General features: G+C 39.0%; 1 protein-coding gene across 4 annotated transcripts; it reads left to right on the plus strand.

The window, feature by feature from the left end:
- The first annotated feature begins 240 nt into the window (after window positions 1-240).
- On the plus strand, window positions 241-4,906 carry LOC147610088 (uncharacterized). 4 transcript variants are annotated; one of them, XM_086786797.1, is made up of 4 exons: window positions 241-343; window positions 683-757; window positions 902-1,305; window positions 3,710-4,906. In XM_086786797.1, the coding sequence occupies exons 3-4, from the start codon at window positions 1,053-1,055 to the stop codon at window positions 4,564-4,566; spliced, it is 1,110 nt and encodes a 369-aa protein (XP_086642923.1). In that variant the 5' UTR covers window positions 241-343; window positions 683-757; window positions 902-1,052; the 3' UTR covers window positions 4,567-4,906. The 4 variants fall into 4 exon arrangements, with proteins under 4 accessions (XP_086642923.1, XP_086642922.1, XP_086642924.1 ...); XM_086786796.1 differs by having other exon boundaries at window positions 331-443; XM_086786798.1 differs by lacking the exon at window positions 241-343 and adding an exon at window positions 389-432.
- Window positions 4,907-21,570: the final 16,664 nt, after the last annotated feature.

Raw genomic sequence — 21,570 nt, forward strand, 5'->3', positions numbered from 1 at the left:
GAGACATGTGAGAGCCTAGAGGTGGACCATGGAGACGTAAGTGACATGGCTTAGTAGTCTAGGGTTCCCTTGTAGAAGTTTTGACAATAATTTTTTGCTACGTATTTTAAGGCCAAAATGCCCAAAAAGAAAAAAAGAAGGGATGTGACGGATCAAGCCATTCCATGATCCAAGTGACGTGGCTTAAGAGATGATAGATGTACATAAATATACACGCGAGTTTTTTTTATAAATTGAAACAAACGGAATATTCTTTAGCAGCTCCGTTTCCGTCAGTCAGCCCCCATTATGTGACAGTGTGCGCTACGCTGGTTTTAATCGTCGGTTTTTCGGAGCAGTTCTGGTACGCATCTAAATAAATAATCCACATATTTCTTCATTTTCTTCTTAAAAAATTAATCGTCCTTTTTCCAGTAACCCATCTGTTGGAACGTAAGTTCAAGGTGTTTTTTTTTTCCTCTCTCTCTCTCTCATTTCGTTAAAAAAGAAAATCTGGCTTTTCCTGCGGAGATTAGACCTCTTTCGCAAGCTTTCAAGGTTAAAAAAATAAATAAATCTTTCTAGTGCAGAGATTAGGGAGAATTTTATTTTTGTTTTTTAAAATAGAAACGGTAGAAGGGATCAGAGCAGTTGCGTAAAATTTTGATATAAGATCAGTTTTTTTTCCCCCTTTTTTTTTCAGAGATCAGGGTTTTTTTCCTCTACAGAGTGGGAACTAGCTGGATGGTTTCTGAGAGAGAGCCAGGACTTTTTCAAGGTTTGTTTGTTTGTTTGTTTTTGTTTTTCTTTTTTTTGGCTGAGATTAGGGATTTTTGTTTTTTCAAATAAAAAGGGAAGAAGGGATAAAACAATTGTGCAAAATTTTGTTTCTTATATCAGTTCTTTTTCCCCTTTTCTGCAGAGATTAGGGCTTGTTTTGCTACACGAGAGAGTATTCTGAGAGAGAGCCAGGGGTTCGAGATGGTCTAAAGTTCTGTGTTGTGCACAAATGAGAGAATCCAAACCCTTGGTTTCTTAGAGCCTGTAAGGAGGGCTTTGATCCGGAGAAAACAATGGATTACAGTTACAACAGAAGTACATGTACAACCGAGGCTTTCCTGCGACATTCGGCCGGGTTGAAATCTGGGTCTTCCATCCTAGTTGGAAGACACTTTTTACAGAGCTGGTGTGGATCAAAATCTTGCTCCAAGTATTCAGTGGCGGCTGCGCAAGCCAGCCTTCAGGGAGCTTCCCATTTTTGCCATGCTAGAAGTTCACCCAATCATCACGTATGGTGGCCGGGCCTCAACAGAAGATCTGGTGGCGGTAAGTTTCTATTTGTGGCCCTCCTAGTAGAGATGTGTTGAAACAGGCTGATTCTCTCCTGCTACTAGTTTTACCACTCCAAGTATGCATTGTTTGTAAGGTTTAAGTTTTGAAAGATGATCTAGAGTGCATCATCATTCTATCAAGCATGGTACACACTTATTTTGAGGGAAGACAAATTCAAGCTATGGTTACATGTTACATCTCATATGCCCGACTAATCAAGATGAAGCATGAAATTACGAATCCAATGATCTCATAGTCACACTTTTTGAAGGATGGGGTTACGAAATGGAACATAAAGGACCCGAATAGAACATGGGATTAGAACGGTTTCTATGGGTAGTAATTACCTAGCTCTTTACCTTGGGTTCAGAGTGACACAACGAGATTGGAGCAAGCTGAAAAGTGACATTGGATATACCTTTGAAGTGGAGGTTCAGATTCTACAATTTTTACAACTCTCAATATTTTCTGTGAAAGAGCTGCCCAAAGGAATGGTGGTTTAGGAGCCCTCATTCAAGTGTCTGTATTTGAGATCTCAACCAATGAATCTAGACTCTAACATCTTCAGACCATAGCAGGTTAGCTAGTTAACTACCACTGTTCCTGTGGGAGCACCCCTGAGCCTGAACATCAAGGATAGCTGTTTACCCAAACCTTGATGACTTATACACTAGAGCTCGCTATCCACGTGTGTGGCTAGAGCTTGGTTAAGTTGTACCTCGGGTCTTGGTTTCCACATGTTGATTATGAGAAATTCACTTACTTAAATAGGACTTGGGTCTTACTGTATACAAGCGTGTTCTTAATCCAAACGCCACTTCACATGGTCTTCCATATATTAAGTACTAGCCCAGCCTCGTCTTCTTTTACAAGCTATGGTTTGAAGACATGATCTTTATTTTGTAGATTTATGCTGGTTGATGCCTGCTGATCCCACACACACTATGATTTCGCGAGGAATGGAAAGACAGGCGCATCAATAGAAACTTTTTGATGAAGTGGCAAGTTACGCAAGATTGCAGTCAAACCAAATCCAGTCCACTCGAACCCAAGGAGCTGAGGGGGGTGAGATGGGGATTCACTTTGGAGGCGAACATTCCATCTTTGTCTTGTTAAGCACAAAATGGCAGATTGAACTCCCAAAAAATTATTCTATCAAGCATCTCCCGTTGAAAATATTGGCTTCTGATCAGAATCCTTTTGTTGAGAATGGTTGTGATAAGACTTCGTCCATCCTAATCTGAATCACTAAAAGCATGCAGCTATGACTCGCCCCCTTTGGACAAAATAATCCAAAATACTGAGTGCCCTGTAAATAGTGGAAAACTTGCGTAACAACCTGCCAATGCTTCGTACCTGGGCTATGCATAAATCTGCTCAACTGTGAGACCGCATCATATTGTATATATGGCCTCGTGTTGCATACATAAAGAAGGGATCCAACAGCCTGCTAATACAAACTAGCATCAAAAGAGTCTCCTACATCTTGAACACTTAAGTCGAGAACCTATCTCCATAGGTGTAGCCACAGGTTTATAGTCGTCAATAATCTCCATCCACAAAAGCATTGGCTCAGATGAATCACCAAACTCCTCTTTAACAAATCCCAAGCATTCCTACAGATGAAAAAATTAAGAGTAGAAGATATTCCTTGGATTGCTGACTCGTGCGTGTATCCACAAGTACTTCCTTGTCCTTGTATGCGTAGACCAACATCCACCAACTCCCTATGGGATTGCAATGCTTGGTTCTCAAACACCTATAAAAGGAGAGTTTGGGGTCTTCATTTCTCTTTAGTCAGCGTTTTGCTAAAGGGACATCCATCTACAGCAAGCTTGGGCCGAGATCTCAGGAAGATCAACCTTCTGATGACCTTTTGTACATAATTTATACAAGTAGGGCTTAGGTCTTTTTAGTGTGTGCTTGCTTTTGGTTGCATTCCACTGCCACTCACTCATCCTACTTAGGGGTTCCAATTGCCCTTTCGCATGTGCTCAAAGGTCGACGGATCCGAAGTTCATCGTTTTTGGTTGACTCTTCCCTCTGATAACTCTGCACAGCACACCAATATACCACACCCTTCTCTGGCCCTTGTCCTTGTTATCATTATCCTTCTCTGCGGGAGAAGAGGCAATGAGTCTAATACAGCCAGCTGGCAGATGGTATATTTAGGGCATTAATACATGGTATGCAGAGTTAATGTATGACTAAAATATTTGTCACTAGCCTGGATTTTTTTTTCTGTTCATGAAAGATGACACATGGAATTTTGATCATGCTGATGAGGACCACAATGTCACACTTTATTACGTGGTTTATCTTTTTCAAATGCTGTCCATTGGGCATTAAATGCTTCATATGTTGATTAGAATCTCACTTATAGCAGTTGGTGTACCAGATTTGGGTTTTATTTGTAGGGGGTCAAGAGAAGGAAGCACTGAGCAATCTTCACCAGAAGAAGACGACTCTGACAAGGACCATGACTCTGCAGTACCGATAGCAGATGGCAAGGTTCTCCCAGGTGACAAAAATGGTGAAGCTGATTGGCGTGTGTTCCGTGCAAGCTTGGTAGCAGGTGAACAAGCCTTGGGCAATGAGTCGAAGTTGGGCAATCCGAGTGAAGCATCTGTGGTGGGCATCACTGGGACCCTTGGAAATACTTGGGCACATCCCCTTCATGTCCCCGAGGCTGGTTGTGTACTTGTAGCAACCGACAAGCTAGATGGGCAAGTTGACTTTGAGCGGACGGTCATCTTACTTCTTCGTGTGGGTTCAAACAAGCCACGAGAGGGTCCTTTTGGGGTGATTCTCAATCGGCCCACCTTGCAGACAATTAATGAGCTGGAGCCTGAGAGCAGGACACTAGCTAATGTGTTTGGAAACTGCCAATATTTCTATGGTGGGCCTCTCGAGTCAGAGCTCTTCCTCTTGATGCAGGAAGGGGGGTCACACAAGCAGTTCGGGGAGGTTATCCCTGGTATCTCTCATGTTGGATTGGACGGATTGCAACATGCTGCACGTTTGATAAAACATGGAGCCATTACTAGGAATGATTTCCGTTTTTATGTTGGCTATGCGGGCTGGGGTCTTGATCAGTTAATAAATGAAATCGCTTCAGGTTACTGGTATGTAGCTGCATGCAGTACTACGCTCCTCAAAGCGACCTCAACAGATCGGCTTTGGCAGAAAGTATTGCGACTGATGGGAGGACCTTATGCCGAGCTTAGTAGAAAGCCCAGAAAGGATGGCTTCTAATACCTCCTTCAGAAGGTACGTTAGAATGGTTTTGGTCTCTGGAAAAGATGTGGTCCAATGGTGAAGAAAGATTGAAGATGTTCATACTTGTATGCTGTGGCTCACCAGGCTGGTCTGTACATGGATACGATGAAGCAAGAGACCATGTACAAAGTTCATAAAAGAGCTGTATTAAGTCATACTGATCTTAAAGGACTTTTCGATCATTGTTCTTGCATTACTTAGGATCAGTTACTGGTTGAGTTTCCAGTGCTATGCCAGCAGCCAACATACGTTATGATAAGAAAGAAACTTGCAAGAATTGAGTCAATATTGAATAAGCTAGCAAGAGATTTGATTCTGTGTAAGTGGTCTAACTTGGTACTCCTAGATGAGCTTCTCGAGGACTTCCTTGTGCCAATAAATCAATTCAAACTAGATCAGAGTTCTCTTGATCAGGTCATTTTAGTTCTGTAACTAGAAAATTAGCAAGAGGCTGACTTATGCAAAATCAAACTTTGTTTTTTCTACTTGCTTGAATTACCATGCCTTGTATCAAAATAAAAGTAGCCATATGTAAGCTGCTGTTCCACCAATTTGACCTATGACCAGTAGTGGTATCCTATAGGGATAAGGATGTGGATGTGTCACAGAGGATGGAAAATTATGGAGGAGCCATTGATAGAGTCGAATGTTGACACAATCTCCTAGTGTGGTCAAGTGGTTGGGAGGTCGAAGTGTGCGAATCTCGTGGGCGTGCCATGATGAATAAAGTACCGGTCTCTTAAAAAAGAGTTGTATGTTGACACTGTGAGGGAGTTTAAAAGTTTGCCCAATGAGTTGTGACAACCAGACATAAATTATAGGGACGCACGTGTGCAAATGCCCAAGTATCATTTTGGTAGTATATTGCAGCATGAAGGTATCAATATGTAACCCTGATCGGCCGAGGGCTAGGTTATCATGAGGTGGGGGGTGTGTTCTAACCCAAGTTAGGGTTAGGGCTTAGCAAGGTGTTGGGACTTGGAGGGCTCACACGTATGCTAAGGGTGCTAGCAAGATGAGGTTTGGATTGGCCATGAGGTATCCAATAGACTTATGCAAGGATCCATGAGCATTCAACCCATTGAGGACTGGGGTTAAGTTAACTCAAGGTGAGGGGTGTGTATTAACCTAGGTTAGGGTTAGGGCATAGTAAGGCTTGGGGACTTGGAGGGTTCACACGTAGGCTAACGCACTAGCAAGATGAGGTTTGGATTGGTTGTGGGCTTATAAATAGTAGCCATGTGCTAATTATAGCTAAAAATCTAATATATAAAGCAAGGACCAATGATGGAAATTGTTTTTGCTACAAAAGTGACCTTAAGGGCACTTATTGGTTATAAGGAGGTATCCATGTGGTAACAGGAGAGTTAGTAGGGGCATGCAGAACCTTTTGGCCATTGAGCTGCAAGCGGGTGGCTTAGCTTGGTGGTATGGGATGCTAGTTGGTCATCTAGACTTGGCAGGGTGATGGTAGTCAGACCTCGACTCGGGGGGTGGTTCGAGGCATTGAACCTATGGCTAGGTGGTGAGTTATGTGATACGTACGTCATCAGGTTTGTGAAACCCTAGTTCGTGGGGTTAATCCTAGTTCTTAGTGGGCTCTATGTCAATTGATCCTTGGGTAGGTCTATTGGAGACCTTACATAATATCAAGCTTAGAATTGCCTAGTTTGTGTTATTTGTAATCATTGATTGCCTTCTAGAAGGTTCCAACATTTTGGGACCTTCTAGAAAGAACCCAATTATCTAGTGTCAATTAATCAAGTGCAATTATTCAATAAGACTAATGTTGATTTTCGCTTTTTGAGATTTCACATTTGGTTAAATCAAGTTAAAGTGTGTTTTTAGCTCTAGAAACTTGTAATTGAGTTGAGTGGATGTTTGGTAATGTATAGAAGAGTAAATTTCAGATTGAGAGCTTAGTGTGGATTGGATGAAAAGAGGGAGCCATTGTCACTTTTATAAGTTTTAGAGGCTCCTTTTTAGTGCCTTGATAGTGAGCTCTCAAATATGGGCCCTTAGTTTTTGGAAAATCAAAATTTAACTATTTAAGTCAAGGAAGTAAATAGCTTAAGCTTATTAAATTTAAAAGGGGATAGAGCAATTTTGTGTACATGATGGTAAATTACATAGAATGCTAGTCGTACAAAATGTGAAGAAAAGAGGGTACAAAGTATTTGTTGGTTTGAGCCAACAACATGATGGGTCTAAAAGATCAAGTTTAGTGCATTCTAGACTGGATACATGGGTTTTCTTTTGATGCCCACAACATGATTGTGGTAGGCTATTTCTACTACAAATTGAACATCGTTGGGAGACTCGAGTTCTTAATTTCCATAGTTTCTTGTGTATGAGAAGATACTTTATTTTTGTGGCCAGGTGTGGAATTCTTCCCCAGAGAACTTCTCAACGTTTGTGGTAGTGTTTGACACCATTACAAAGAGCTTGCCGGAATTTGACTCTCGGCATTGTCTAATTACTTACAAATTGACAGTACAAAGAACTTTTAAGTGCAAAAACACGTAATGATGTGATTTGAATACATATGAGTGTTTGCAAGTATCAAATGCAACCTCCACTCATAAGTTACAACATCATTTTTTGCTTTGAACTGTTAATTGACTGTTAATTATACTAATTAAGTCTTAATTTTTTATTAACAACAATTGAATTTGTAGGGTTCAATTGAGCAAATTGGAGAGGTTTTTGATGGGGCTTTTTGCATAGAGGGATTGCCCTAGATGGAATAAGAGGCTAGGCACAAATCTCTAGCTCAATTCTTCTATGAAGCCCTAAATCTACATGGAAAGAGGCGGTTGCTCTTCTGCTCATTATGCATCAACCAGTGGACCAAATAGCTCAAGATTTAAGCTGAGAGTAGCTTAAAGATGCCTAAGCTTGCCCTAAGAGGGCTTAGACCAATTATGAGGCTACACAGAGGACAAACTAAAAGTACAGTCGCTTGACGAGCAATGAATTCTGTCTGTAGCGTAGGAATTCGTGCGAGATACTTGACAAAGAGAGTCGCCTATGGTTGGGTAAGATGTGTCCAAAAGGGTTTTCTTAAAGGTGGAGAGAATGGTGCCTTGCAAGATTGGCCACAAAAGGGAAGAAGAGAATAAGATTGGGATTAGTGATCCTAATTGTGTGATTAGTGTACAAATGATGCTAGAGAAGTGCTAATCAGAAGCTCAAGAAGAAAGGGGAGGCTCTGATACCATGATGAAATTCATGATACCATAATGAATGGCTATGGAAGCTTGCTAATCTTAATTACACTAATTAACTTAATCTAATCTTATGGAGGATGAAGCCTAATTACAAACATAATGATAAACTAATTGAACTAATCAAGCTTGACTCAAGTTCAGTTAGGTTACAAGATGGAAACTTGTACTCATAGAAAGACTTGAGAGCAACTTGTATTCATTGCTTGAAAGTGACTCCTTTTATATGAGAGAGGTACACCTATTACAAATGTGTTCATGTAGGATAGTGTCCAAGTGTGATGTGGAATGCTCCTGATCCTCTGGTCCTCTACTTATGCCTTGCCTCTATCTTTGCTCAAGGCACCACAAATCTCAATAAGCATGTAAGACGACGAACACACGGAGTGGTGCAAGGGTGATGCCAACCAAGTTGTTTCTCCCTTCTTATTTCTAATTTGGTAGTTTTAAGTAAGACTATGCTTTTATGTTGAAAATATATTTTCATGTTGAAAATATGGAGGCATCACATCATAGTGGTAAATGCAAAAAAGACAAGTTTTTTTTTCTTGCTTCGAGTTCAATGAAGGGTTCCATGAGAACATGTATGCAAAAATGGCATCCTTTTTTTTATTGTAAAAAAAAAACTTTATTGCCTAGAGTGTTAGTCACCTACAAAATTAGTTCGCTCAACTAGTTCACATCACCTTAATTTATTTATATACATTACATGGATGGTTGAATTATCTATTTCAAATATAAATTTCATGGATTAAATCACAAAGTATTCATCGAATACTTTTTTACTAGTGCTAAGGCCAAAACCACCATCTACATGAATTAGAAGGAATAATCACTAGAAATTAAGCTTATGTTATTTTTCAAATGTACCCTTTCTAAATCACAAGGGGGTCACCAAAAACATGATCATTTAGGCTCTAGGGAGGAGAGGGTTGTCAAAATTTGGGCTTTAGAAGAGCGGCAATTAAGGATTGGTTGGGATGAGAGGAGGGGCCAAATTAAGGTATCATCTTTGAGAAGGGGCCTTAAGCAATTGCAAGCAGAGATTAAACACATATCTCCTTAGTAAACTCCTAAGAATTAGCTCAATTTGAAATATACATAATAGTTTTGGTCATTCACACAAGCTACTATGTTGGTTATTGAACATGACATGTGCTACATGTATTGCACACATGTTTTGGTAACCTTAATTAGCTCAAGGAAGCTTATGAGCTACCATGCCACAACAAGCAACCTAGAATCAACAAAAGTTAATCAATGCTCATAAATAATGATTTATTCTAAGGCTTAAACATAACCATGGACATTGAAACATGTTTTATGCTAGAGCACAAGGAGCATATGCATGCGTCCTCGTAGAATGATTGTAATTTTTAATACCTCCACATTCTTAATATGTTTCAAATTAAAGTACTTATAATATACTTGTAGATGCTTTAAAAGCCTTACTTTACTATCTATGATTAATATACTTTAAATTAAACTACTTATAATATACTTGTAGATGTTTTGAAAAACTTACTTTACTATACTTTAAAAGTAAAGTACTGGTAATATACTTGTAGATGCTTGGAAAAGTAAAGTACTTATAATATACTTGTAGATGCTTATAAAATCTTACTTTACTATCTATGATTAAATAGCCTTATTTTCAATACTATTCATGTTTCTATTAAACTTGAATATATTTACAAGCTATTTTTTAAACTTGTAAATGCTTAGAAAATCTTACTTTACTATTCATGTTTCTATCAAAGTTTAATATATACTTGTAGATCCTTAGAAAAGTAAAGTACCTATAATATACTTGTAGATGGTTGGAAATGCTTACTTTACTATTTATGATTAAAAAGCCTTATTTCCAATAATATTCATGTTTCTATTAAAGTTGAATATATTTACAAGTTATTTTTAAACTTTAGATAATAGACTCTTATTGTTTACTTACTCATATATAAATTCTATTTGTATCTACATATTAAATTCCTTAATGTAATTAAAGCTATAAAGTTTAGATTAGGTGGTGGCATATTTTCTATCCAAAATAAAAGAAGCTAAGGAATTACCTTGGGATGTATTAAAGAAGTTGTTTGATTTATTAAAGCCACTTGCAACAAGTAAGGCTTGTGCGATTTAACGATAGTAAGAAAATAAAATAAAAAATAAAGCTCTATATGAGTATCACACATGTTAAGACAGTGGGGTTGTGTAGCTTAGTGCTAGAGTTGCCAATTTTGTAAGAAAGGTGGGTCCCTTTGTAAGACAAGGAACTTGACTAAGGTACACCCTTAGAAGAAAGCAATCGACGAACTGATTAATTGGTAGAAGAAAAAGGAACCTATGTTATTGGTGACACCTTTGTCTCATCAGCATATCAAAATAATGAGTTTAATGTGCTAAAAAGACAAGGTCAAACTCAAGCATATACAATGTGAGGTTTTGGTATGCAAACTTAAGGTTTCAGGAAGGAAGAGTGTCATTAACACTAATGGCGCCTCCATGAGCACCTTAAGTTTGTGCTAGTGATCTTTCCTTAGTGGTTGTTATGGTGGCCTCTCCGCTTCAAGCCGTGCATGCTACTTCCCTTTCAAGCCTCTAAATATGGTCTCATCTTTCGAGTTCATTAACTCAATCACCATCTTGCTTTTGCACACTACAACGTGCTCCAATACATCATCTTTAGCCTCCTTGAGCTAGTTGTTTACCTCCTTACCTTTCTTCACTCCTTTTTTTTAGCTGAGCTTATAGCCTTTGATTGTCTACTATATGTGCTTGTTCTTCACTCCTTTTTTTTAGCTGAGCTTATAGCCTTTGATTGTCTACTATATGTGCTTGTTCTTGTATTGTTTTATGTAGATCTTCATTAAGATTGCTTAGTTGCTCACATTCTTTGGTTTTGGTGCATCACTATCTTGTTCTTGTGTCTCATTGGCCATTTCAAGAGCTATAGTTGCTCTGGGGTTGGCATCTCTCACGTGCTTTACCTATCTGGCAACAAGTATGTCTTTATTGACACTTGTTGCCAACATCATATGTTAGTTTTTTGAATTTTTGGTCACAAAGAACTTTTAATTGTTCCCCCTAGGTAGGGAATCTCTAAATAAATAGGGAAATTTTAGAGATTTCCCAGTTGTAGAGGGGGATTACTAGGGAATTAAATTTGCTAGGTACTCAATCTTTTATATCTAGGAAATGTTGGTTGTTATCTTTTACTAAAGAATTTCAAAGCCTAGCTAGGAAATACTGGTTGTTATCTAGGGGATCTTTAAGTCTAGCTAGGGAGGAATAGGAATCATTATCTGGGTAATTGAAAACTTCTCGTATGGGGAATATAGAGTTGTGTATTTTTAACCATGAAATTCCTATATAGAGAATACATTCCTATATAGAAAATGGATTTATCATGTTGGATACACATAGTTTTTGGTAATTTAATTAGTCACCTTTATAATTTATATTCATACATCAACATTATTATGTAAATCAAAACTCTCTCTCTCTCTCTCTCTCTCTCTCTCTCTCTCTCTCTCTCTCTCTCTCTCTCTCTCTCTCTCTCGCTTGCTTATCTGCACACACTCATTCGCTCACACCCATACACATAGATCCATCCACGCCCATACATGCGCACACATACATGCATGTGTTTGCAAATGTTCTCACATTCTTTAGACCTTACCTTATAATAAACATACAAAGAAATGGTTTTAGTAATCCTAGTTTAACTTATCTTTGTCTTGTCAAGTGTAAATACATGTTATTTATGCTAATATAAATACCATAAAATGTTAAAAAAGAGATTAAGTTGTTGCACTTTGATTGCAATTATGCTTTATAATGTTGACAAGCTTAGAGATGAGAACAATATGTAAGAACCTAGATTGCATTGCAATGGTGACTTTCTTTGGGATGAGAACAATAAGCAAGAGCCTGGATTACATGGTAATGGTGAGTTCTAAAGGAAACAAAGGCAACTTGAGAGTTAATATTTGAATGTTTTCACATTGGCTTATGACTAAGCATTTTCTTACAGACAATCTATAGACAAGTACTTAATAATAACCCAAGTTGCATGAAAATAGTGAAAAAATGAACAAAGGCAACTTGTAAGGACATATTTTCACGTATGCTCTTGGAACTTAGAAGATGCTCGTAACAAAATCTAATGCACATTTCTAAGAAAAGATTTTATTGGTGATGCATCGGTTAATATATGTCACAATCTTAAATATTAATAATATGATGTCATTTCAAAAAGAGAGAACATGTGAGATAAACTTTTATCTTGAAAAATGGAGCTTGAGAATGCTCTCGCCTATTTTAAGCCAAAATGCCCCTTGATCACATGCCCTTTTCTAATAATACATTTGCTAAAGACTACAAAGCAACTTGTAAATGGTGATTGAAGAGAACAAAAGAAAGATATAGGTTTTCCACTATGGATAATTGTTCTCGAAGAGAAGAAAGTATAAATGGAGGATGCCTAGTATGCCACTTAGTTGTGTAACAATTGTTTCTCAATCAAAGTCTCCAAAATATGTGCACATTTATGATTAAGAAGAGGCATTTTAGAGAGGCATTTATAGAATGTGATATTGCACTCTTTTTCAACTTAAAAGTCACGTAAATGCATTCTCTTTTGAAAATCATGGCATGCTCTCATTATTTTTTCGATCCATTATGAGCATTATCTTCATTTTGATTGGTATGAGTGTTGCGCTAAGTGACGTTAGGCCTTTGATCTACAAGCAAAACATGGGCCATGAGTTGCAATTATCATAAATCTCCTTGGTAAAGTGATATCTTTGAATAGCTATAACAAGTTGTGCCAAGAAACAATGTGCTTGGTCTTTTTGCACAAGAAGTGTTGTATTTCTAGAGGAGGCCCGGTCTTAAACTATTCTTATTGCAAGGTGACAAATGAAGTGCAAGCTCATAACCACTATGATGCACTAGCAACGTCCATTTTTAATTTGAAATGTCCTCTACTTTCCTGTTAGCATAAAACCTTAGAGGTGTAAAAATGGCAGTTTCTAGTGTGTATCCATATTGTGTGAATACAAATGGTATCTTCATCAATGACTTTATGGTATGTGTGTCGTATGTAACTTCATGTTCTTGGTGGTTTTTAGATCACCTTTGCGCAATCGACTTGGTGGCATACATAGAGTTCTTGGCTCTACTAATAGGAACACATCAAGATAATCTCACATGCATGAGATTATAGGGGACGGGGGTCTTCATAAGATGCGTCATCCAAATCCTCATCGTTGGCTAGGGGTGCCCAACTAGCACTAGCTAGAGTCCTAGTAGTTAAGGACATGAGCATAGAAAGCCTTGTCCTTGTATACCATATATGCTTGAAGAAGGTTTGGTATAAACATTGCTTCTTGCTTGCATAGCATCAAAATCCTCTTCATCACTATTCTCATCAATTGAGTTCGTAAGATCACTCTCAAAGGTTTTGAGTTGAGACTCAACTCCACTTTCTTGGTACCAATCACCATTGCTATGAGTGACCTCATAGGAAGAATCATAGCCACTTTGATTCAATTAAAATTCAACTTCAATTTCATGGATCCAATCATCATTTGCTATGATTGACCTCATAAGAAGAATCATAGCGAACTTGATTCTCGTAAGCATAAGCATCTTCTGTAATTTCCAAATGTCCTTGAAGATCATACTCAGAGTCTTTATCACATTGATCATTATCTATGCATGTTGAATCTTCATGATTGTCACAATCCCCATTGGAAGTATCTTCTTCAATGTAATCTTCCTCATCCGGGTACAACTTCCATTGCAAGTACTGTCATGGATAATATAACCATCTTCATCCCCATAATAGCTTTCATCATTCTCACTATCATAATCATCCATGACTCTCGAATAGTGTACCGGACCCAAAATTGCTTAACTATGCCCTCAATACAAGATTTGATCCAACTAATGACTCCGGAATCCGATTTACAAGGTTGAAGGCTTGTCATGAAGCTTATAGGGTGAGGATTGAAGCCCAATGATTGCTTTCCAAACAACCCTAAACTCTCTTGACTGAATTAGAGTTTAGCACTCTACTCTATGCGCTAAAAAACTGTCAAAACGTCAAATAGGTTGTATTGTCACGTTTGCAATAGAGAGAAGAATGTGTATGCCACCCTGGATTCCAGTGTTATACCTCTTTGTTTTGAGATTTGTGTTGCATGTCCATTTTCTATTACATCACTCAAATGAATCTCGATTTGTGTGATCTTTGGGTCATTGGAATGCTCTTAATGAGTAGATCAAGGATGTGTGAAAATAGATTTGAAAAGTCAACTATCCTTGTTGGCTAAAGTTGACCGATTGAAAAGCCGCTTTGAGTTGACTACTTAAATGATCTCCAAACCGGGCATGCTTGGGCTTGTTGGAAAAATTTTGATATGTACTTTTATACTATATAATCACGTTTCAATTCGCTCGAGGCATTTACGACTAGGCCAAGGTTTTGTACAATCTACCTAAAAAACAATACGGTGGAAAATGCCAAAGTTCACTGTCTTTGCAAATTCCGATTCAGGAATTCCAATGCTTGTTAGAAAGATTTTTAATAGTGCTATCTAACATTTTAAACCCCTTCAAAATAACATGCACTATTTCTGACTGAATTAAGCTTTTCTGCACTGCCTGTTGCGCGTAGTCAAAATTGTCCCACTAGTCTCCAATGCATCAAGCTTAACCACAAATGGTCTTACCAATGTCAAATAGCATGTATTGACTCAAGATAAACATTTGGCATTGCATTTTGAAGAATTTTCAGCATGATCTTTAGGCAATCTACCAGATCTTAAAATTGACCACAAACAATGTCCAAGCATGGGCAATGTGCATATACCAAACAATTGCAATTCTTTTCACTTTGTTTGTGCCATTGCTTTGTCCTTAATGCAATTACCAACTTGTGCCATGTGCCATTGCTTTGCCCAAATGAAATACCAACAAGATGATTGTCGATCAAGCGTGTTTAAGCTTGCCGATCTCTCGACCAAGATCTTCAAACCCCCTTACTCAAGTTTGAAATCCAAGAGCAAGGGTTTGGGCCATGTCTTTTCCACCAAGTACCTAATCCTCCACTTTACCGCTTTTTTGTGGCACTCACGATAATGCGGATTCCCAAAAACTCTCCCCTTCGGCATCTTCCCCTAGTGCCAAAGGTACCCTCTTCCCATGCTAGATACTAGGAATTTGAGAGTTTTCATTATAATTTGCATGGAAAAGGATAAAATCACTTGCATGCCATATCCATCCAATACAAGGATTTAATGTCGTTGATGAGGTTATATAGTAGTGCAATAAGGCTTCTTAATTGTCTTCAAATTCTTCTTTCTTGTCTTCATTGCCAAATGTTAAGAATCGTAATGTGGGATTGATCATAGTGATTAGAAACATAGATTATGCATAAATTAAAGTGGGTAATACCACACCAAGGACTCCATGAGAGAAAGAGAGTAGCACACTCAACTCTATTTCATATGATGTATGAACCATACAAATGAAAGGCTTCTAATATAGATAGTCCCATTGACCTAATCTCCTTTACATGTCATCATGCCATGTGGAAAATCCTTTTCCACATTCTTTTATGTGGCTCTCACCATTCACACAATATCTTATGTGGCATTCTATCTTACCACAACACACTCAACTAAATGACCCAAGCTTTAGTTTACATTGCACGTTTTAACACCCCTCCTCAATGTAAACTTAAGTGTGTGAACTAATTATCTCTCAATTTGATCAACTCATCTCTCACCCCACCAACAATTTGGTATTGCCAGTCTCAACACTCCCCATCAATGCAAATTGGAGTGTTCAACAAGTGTGTGTGCATGTATCTAGCTAGCCTAGATACCTCAACTCTATTTTGAGCACCATTTTGCTTTGGCGAAACCACCGAGTTCTTTTTGGACACTGTTGCACATTGAATCCGTCGCTCTATGCCAAACACCAAGCAGCCATGCATTGAATGCGCTACTATTATGCGGTGCCAAGCTGTTTCTACAACTCGTCCAATCTCTAGCTAAAGGCTTCTTCTTCTCCACACTGCCCTGCACTTGCAGTTCACACCCGCTATAGCTGGCTTCTGATCTTTGTTGCTGAAGCTTATCCTCTCACGCTTCATTGTTGATGACCTCTTGCTGTCTCGTTGCTTCTCTCTAAATCTCTTTGTGTGCTGTCTCCATCATCTCAAACACTGTAGCATCTCTCAATGTTGCGCTCTGCTAACGAAAAACTTAGAGAAAGTGGCCGCCCAAGCCCACTCTTTATCCACAGAGACAATCGACTGTGTCCTGCAGCCCAGGTCTTTGCATGCTTTGAGATCTTGGAGCCTTCTTCTCTCCATTTAGCAGCTATGCACGCCAGATGTGTCCGTCTCTGTTTATGACACCTGCTCTAGTCATGCTCGCCTTTAATTTCTCTTGATTTCCAGCTGCTACTATTGTTTGTTGGTTGTAGTGGAGGTGGTCACTACCTCAAAGTCTTTCTATAGATGCCAGTCTCATGAAAATTTTTATACTTGTCACTCATGGCATTGTAGCCAATCTCCCACTCGCTCTCAACAAGGAGCTTCTATTACGCCTTGAAGTCACACTCTCTTCTGCAACCTTCATCTCCTTGAAGCTGCACAGCTACCTTTGTAGCTCCTTTTTCAGTGCTACTTCTTTGCCTCTGCATACCTCAAGCTTGAGGTTCAAACATAACCAGTATCATAGCTATTCCAAGCTTCCAATCAAGCTCCAATACTACGTACATGCCTTCTTTCTTGACAGTCACTACTACAGTCATTAGCAAGACTTTCTTGGCTCCCTTTGAGCTCCACATGTGTATGCTACTTCCTAGCATGCCAAATCTTCAAGGGTTCTTCTTTTGAGGTTTCATTACCATGAAACCAAGGTTCAAAACATGTGGAAACTACCAAGGTTTCTATCCTTTTCTTTGCTCTCCTTCATTGAGTAAACTCTGAGCCCAATGCAAAGAACCATGAGATCCACTCATCTCATCATCAATAGTAACCCTTCTTCACAGAGAGCATTCTCACGTGCTCAAACCAAAACTTCAAGAGGTAAAATTTCATAAAAACAACCTTTTCTTAGTGTGAAATTCTTCTTGGCAGCTCCTTGTTGACAATGTAGACTCCAAAGGTCTTCATATTGCTAAAATCTCCATTTTCAACTTTGTAGGCAGCTTCATGATCTCTCCAATCACCAGCAACATAATCTCTCTCCAAATGCAATACTAATGGCAATGAGGGTGCTTAAATTTTTTAATAATAAAATAAAAATAATGCTTAATCAAATAACCTCATAAACAAGAAAACTATACATAGATATGCACCATGATCAAGAGTCTATCCTAGCTTTGATACCATGTTAAGAGTCCTAATATGGGGTTGATCGTGGTGATTAGCAACATAGATTAAGCATAAACTAAGGTAGGTTATACCACACACGGAACTCCATGAGAGAGAGAGAGAGAGAGAGTAGCACACTCAACACAACTCTATTGCATATGATGTACGAACCATACAAATGAAAGGCTTCTAATATAGATAGCCATTGATCCAATCTCCTTTAAATGTCACCATGCCATGTGGCAACTTCTTTTCCACATTCTTTTATGTGGCTCTCACCTGCATTCACACAATATCTTATGTGGCATTCTTATCTTACCACAATATCTTGCACCTGTTGAAATTACAGCAATGTGATGAGCTATGGTGGATCAAATACCAAAATCAACATCATTAACAAAGTGATTAGATGGTAATTAAGACGTAATTAGTGAGCGAATAACTAATAGCTTAATGTAGGCATGGATAATAAAAAACCAGCAAATTCTCATTAGGCCAATGCCTCAATTTATAGGGTTTACATCCAAGCATCTAATCTCATTGATTTCTCCTTGATTCACTCCACCTCTTTTGCTTGATTCTCTCCACCTCTCCCAGAATATCTCCACACTTCCTAAATCTTCTCATGCTACCCTTTATTCTTTCCCAGTAGATTCTTCTCACCTTTTCACAGGTTCTCTCACATTTACACATTCTCTTTTATAGCCTCTAACCAAGGGCTTGTTCCCGCACACACCTTATTCACTTGTATATTTCAACACCTTCCCTCAAGTGAATACTCCTAGAACACCTAGACCCTATACCAATTTTCCCTCTTACTTGATAGTCTGCGAGACCAGTGCCTAGCACACCTCCCCTCAAGTGAGCTTAGCACACCTGGACCATGTACCAAGTTTCTCTCTTACTTGATAGTCCCCGACCAGTGCCTCAAGTCCCTAAACTCATAGTCCTTGACACTCTCAAGTGAACTTAGCACACCTGGACCATGTACCAAGTTTCTCTCTTACTTGATAGTCCCCGACCAGTGCCTCAAGTCCCTAAACTCATAGTCCTTGACACTCTCTCTCTCTATGTGTCCAAGACTACTATAAGTGCCCACGACCTTGACTAAAGTGCTCACACATACATCTACCACGTGGCCTACATCATCGGTGGCTCAGAGGTGGTTTTACTTTGTTGGGGTAGGTTACATTGGGTTGTGGGGTCTCTCTCTCTCTCTCTCTCTCTCTCTCTCTCTCTCTCTCAGATTTTCACATGGCTCCTCACTCTTTGGAGCCTCACATCTTCTCTTGTCTTCAGTCTTCTTGTCGTGGCAGCTTCTCTTCACGCGACCATGTCTTCCTTCAGCGCTTTGTCTAGATCTTCTTCTCGGTGTGGATCCTCTTGGAAAGAGATGTTCTTCTTCTTTCATGGCTGGGGCCATGAGCTTGTCCATCAGTTCTTGGTCCATATGTGAGCAACATGTTTAAACGTTTTGTTGACAGTTCTTTTGGGCTTTTGATGTTTGTGTCATTATGCAATGCAAACCCAAATCTATGCGGGAGGTCTTACCTCTTGCCTTATTCTGGACAAGGGCAGTGTCTGATCCCATTTTTACACTGATGTAATGTGCCCAATACATCATGCATATAGCATTCATTCTTATGCACATTCCCAAATGCAACTCTGGCTGTGAATAATCTTAAATTTGAGGGTGATTTGCAGGCATTAATCAAGGGTTAAATGCAAAATGATGATTACCCTCAGCATATTTTTACCAAAAATTACATTAAATCAAGAGTAACAAATTTGTACGAAATGGTTGGAGTATCAAACCAACTCCGAATTGCAATCTGAAGTTATAGGGATCTGTATCAAATACCTAATGGTTAATTTGAACCCTCAATTGCACCAAAATACAATGATTAGCATTGATTAGTAAATTAATCCTCTATTTTGTATGCAAAAAACAAAGTATGTGGGGAGCCCAGATCTGAGGCCTTAGAGTTCAAATGAGCTCAAATGCTTTCAAGGCCATCGATAACAATTAGTTTAGTAGAGGATTATGTTGAAATTTGAGCATAATGATGAGCTATGGTGGATCAAACACTAGAATCAACATCATTAACAAAGTGATTAGCAAATGATTAAGACGTAATTAGTGAATAATTAGCAAATAGATTAATGTAGGCATGGATACTCAAAAACCAGCAAATTCTCATTAGGGCTATGCCTCAATTTATAGAGTTTACATCAAGCATCAAATCCCATTGATTTCTCCATGATTCACTCCCAGAATATCTCCACCTTTTGCCTGATTCTCTTCACCTCTTCTCTTTTCCCTGAATATCTCCCAGAATATCTCCACACTCCTAAATTCCCTCATGCTACCCATTATTCTCTCCCAGTAGATTCTTCTAACCTTTTCACAGGTTCTTTCACAATTACATCTCCTCTTTTACAGCCTCTATCCAAGAGCTTGTTCCCACACACACCCTATTCACTTGTATATTTCTCAAGTGAATAATCCTAGCACACCTGGACCCTGTATCAAGTTTCCCTCTTACTTGATAGCCCGCGACCAGTGCCTCAAGTCCCTAAACTCCATAGTCCTTGACACTCTCTATCTCTATGTGTCCAAGGCTACTATAAGTGCCCGCGACCTTGACTAAAGTGCTCACACATAATCTACCACTTGGCCTACATCATCGGTGGCTCAGAGGTGGTTTTACTTTGTTGGGGCAGGTTACATTGGGTTGTGGGGTCTCTCTCTCTCTCTCTCTCTCTCTCTCTCTCTCAGAAAAGATGATCCGACTCCACTTCCCTTGGAGCCTCCATGAAGTTTGCCGACGTCGTTCCTTCTTCACTGGGTTTGCTGTAGCAGTCTCTCGCCATGTGTCCTGGCTTTCCACATTTGTGGCAAGTGAAGGTCCTCCCTTCTACTCTGCCTCTTCCTCGTCCTCGTCCTCGAGAGAATCCTCCTCGGGTGAAGAATGCTTTTTCCTCTCCTGTTGTTGAGTCGAGCCCTTTCTTCTCTTTGCCTCTGCTCTCTTGCTCTGGTAGAGCTGCTTCTATCTCGGGTGAAGAATGCTTTTTCCTCTCCTGTTGTTGAGTCGAGCCCTTTCTTCTCTTTGCCTCTGCTCTCTTGCTCTAGTAGAGCTGCTTCTATCTCGTGTATCTTTAGTTCAGGTACACTCTTTAGTGTTGCTACAATGTTTTCATAATCTCCTTTGTCCACACTCTTCAAAAGTACAGCTAATGCTTCATCATCTTCTACCTTTTTGCCAATACAGTTGTTGCTTAATGCTTTTATATTTGTTCAAGTGTGTGATTAAAGGTTCACTTTCCTTCATGTCCAATTTGTAGAATTGCATTAATAGATTTATCTTGGAATTTTTTGCTTGTGTACCAAATAATTTATTGATTTCATCCCATGCATCTTTTGCCCACTGTATCCCTGTGACGTGATGAATGATTTCATCATTTAAACTGAGTGCAATAAGTCCCAATGCTTTTTCATTTCTACTCTTCCACTCATTTTCTCCTCTCTCTGGGCATTCATCTCTCCCTTCAACTAATCCCCACAGATTTTTCCTCATCAGCAAATACATGGTTTTTGTCTGCCATGTATAAAACTGTTCCCCATTAAATTTGGCTATTTCCTGTGCTGAACTCATGGTGATGTGAAGGGGGTCTTACCTCTTGATCCAAATTCAAGATTCAAGGGCAGTGTCTACCCTTTTACAACTCAATCTCGTGTTTAATAGATGATTACAACAATTTTATCAGCATAAAATCACCAAAAATTACATTAAATTAAGGGTAACCAATTTGTACGGGATGGTTGGAGTATCAAACCAACTCCAATTTACAATCTGAAGCTTTAGGGATCTGTATCAGATACCTAATGGTTAATTTGAACCCTCAATTGCACCAAAATATAGTGATTAGCACTGATTAATACTGATTAGCAAATTAATGCTCTGGTTTGTGTTGTGCAAAAAACAGAGTATGCGGGGAGTCCAGATCTGGTGCCTTCCACTTCAAATGAGCTCAAATGCTTTCAAAGGCATCAATAGCAATGAGTCTAGTAGAGGATTAAGCCAAGAAACACAAGATTTGACCAAATATTGAAAGCTTAATCTCTGTTTTACCAAAGTCACCTGCAGATTTGATGAAGAGCTTGGATCTCACTGTAGACTTGATGAAACTGAATTCTGTCTTCACCAGCTTGTAGAGCATGCTTGATTACCCCTTGGGCTAAGAGTAATTAGAAACCTTTGATCTGTGAAAGTAGAAATCACCAATTCATCTCAGAAAAACGGTGCCTGCTAAAAACGTCATTCCGGCTGCATCCATCGGGGCGGTTTGCTGATCCCT

Source organism: Cibotium barometz, chromosome 50 (assembly GCF_041138505.1).
Source record: "Cibotium barometz isolate CiBa-2024 chromosome 50, ASM4113850v1, whole genome shotgun sequence".
Classification (NCBI taxonomy): Eukaryota; Viridiplantae; Streptophyta; class Polypodiopsida; order Cyatheales; family Cibotiaceae; genus Cibotium; species Cibotium barometz.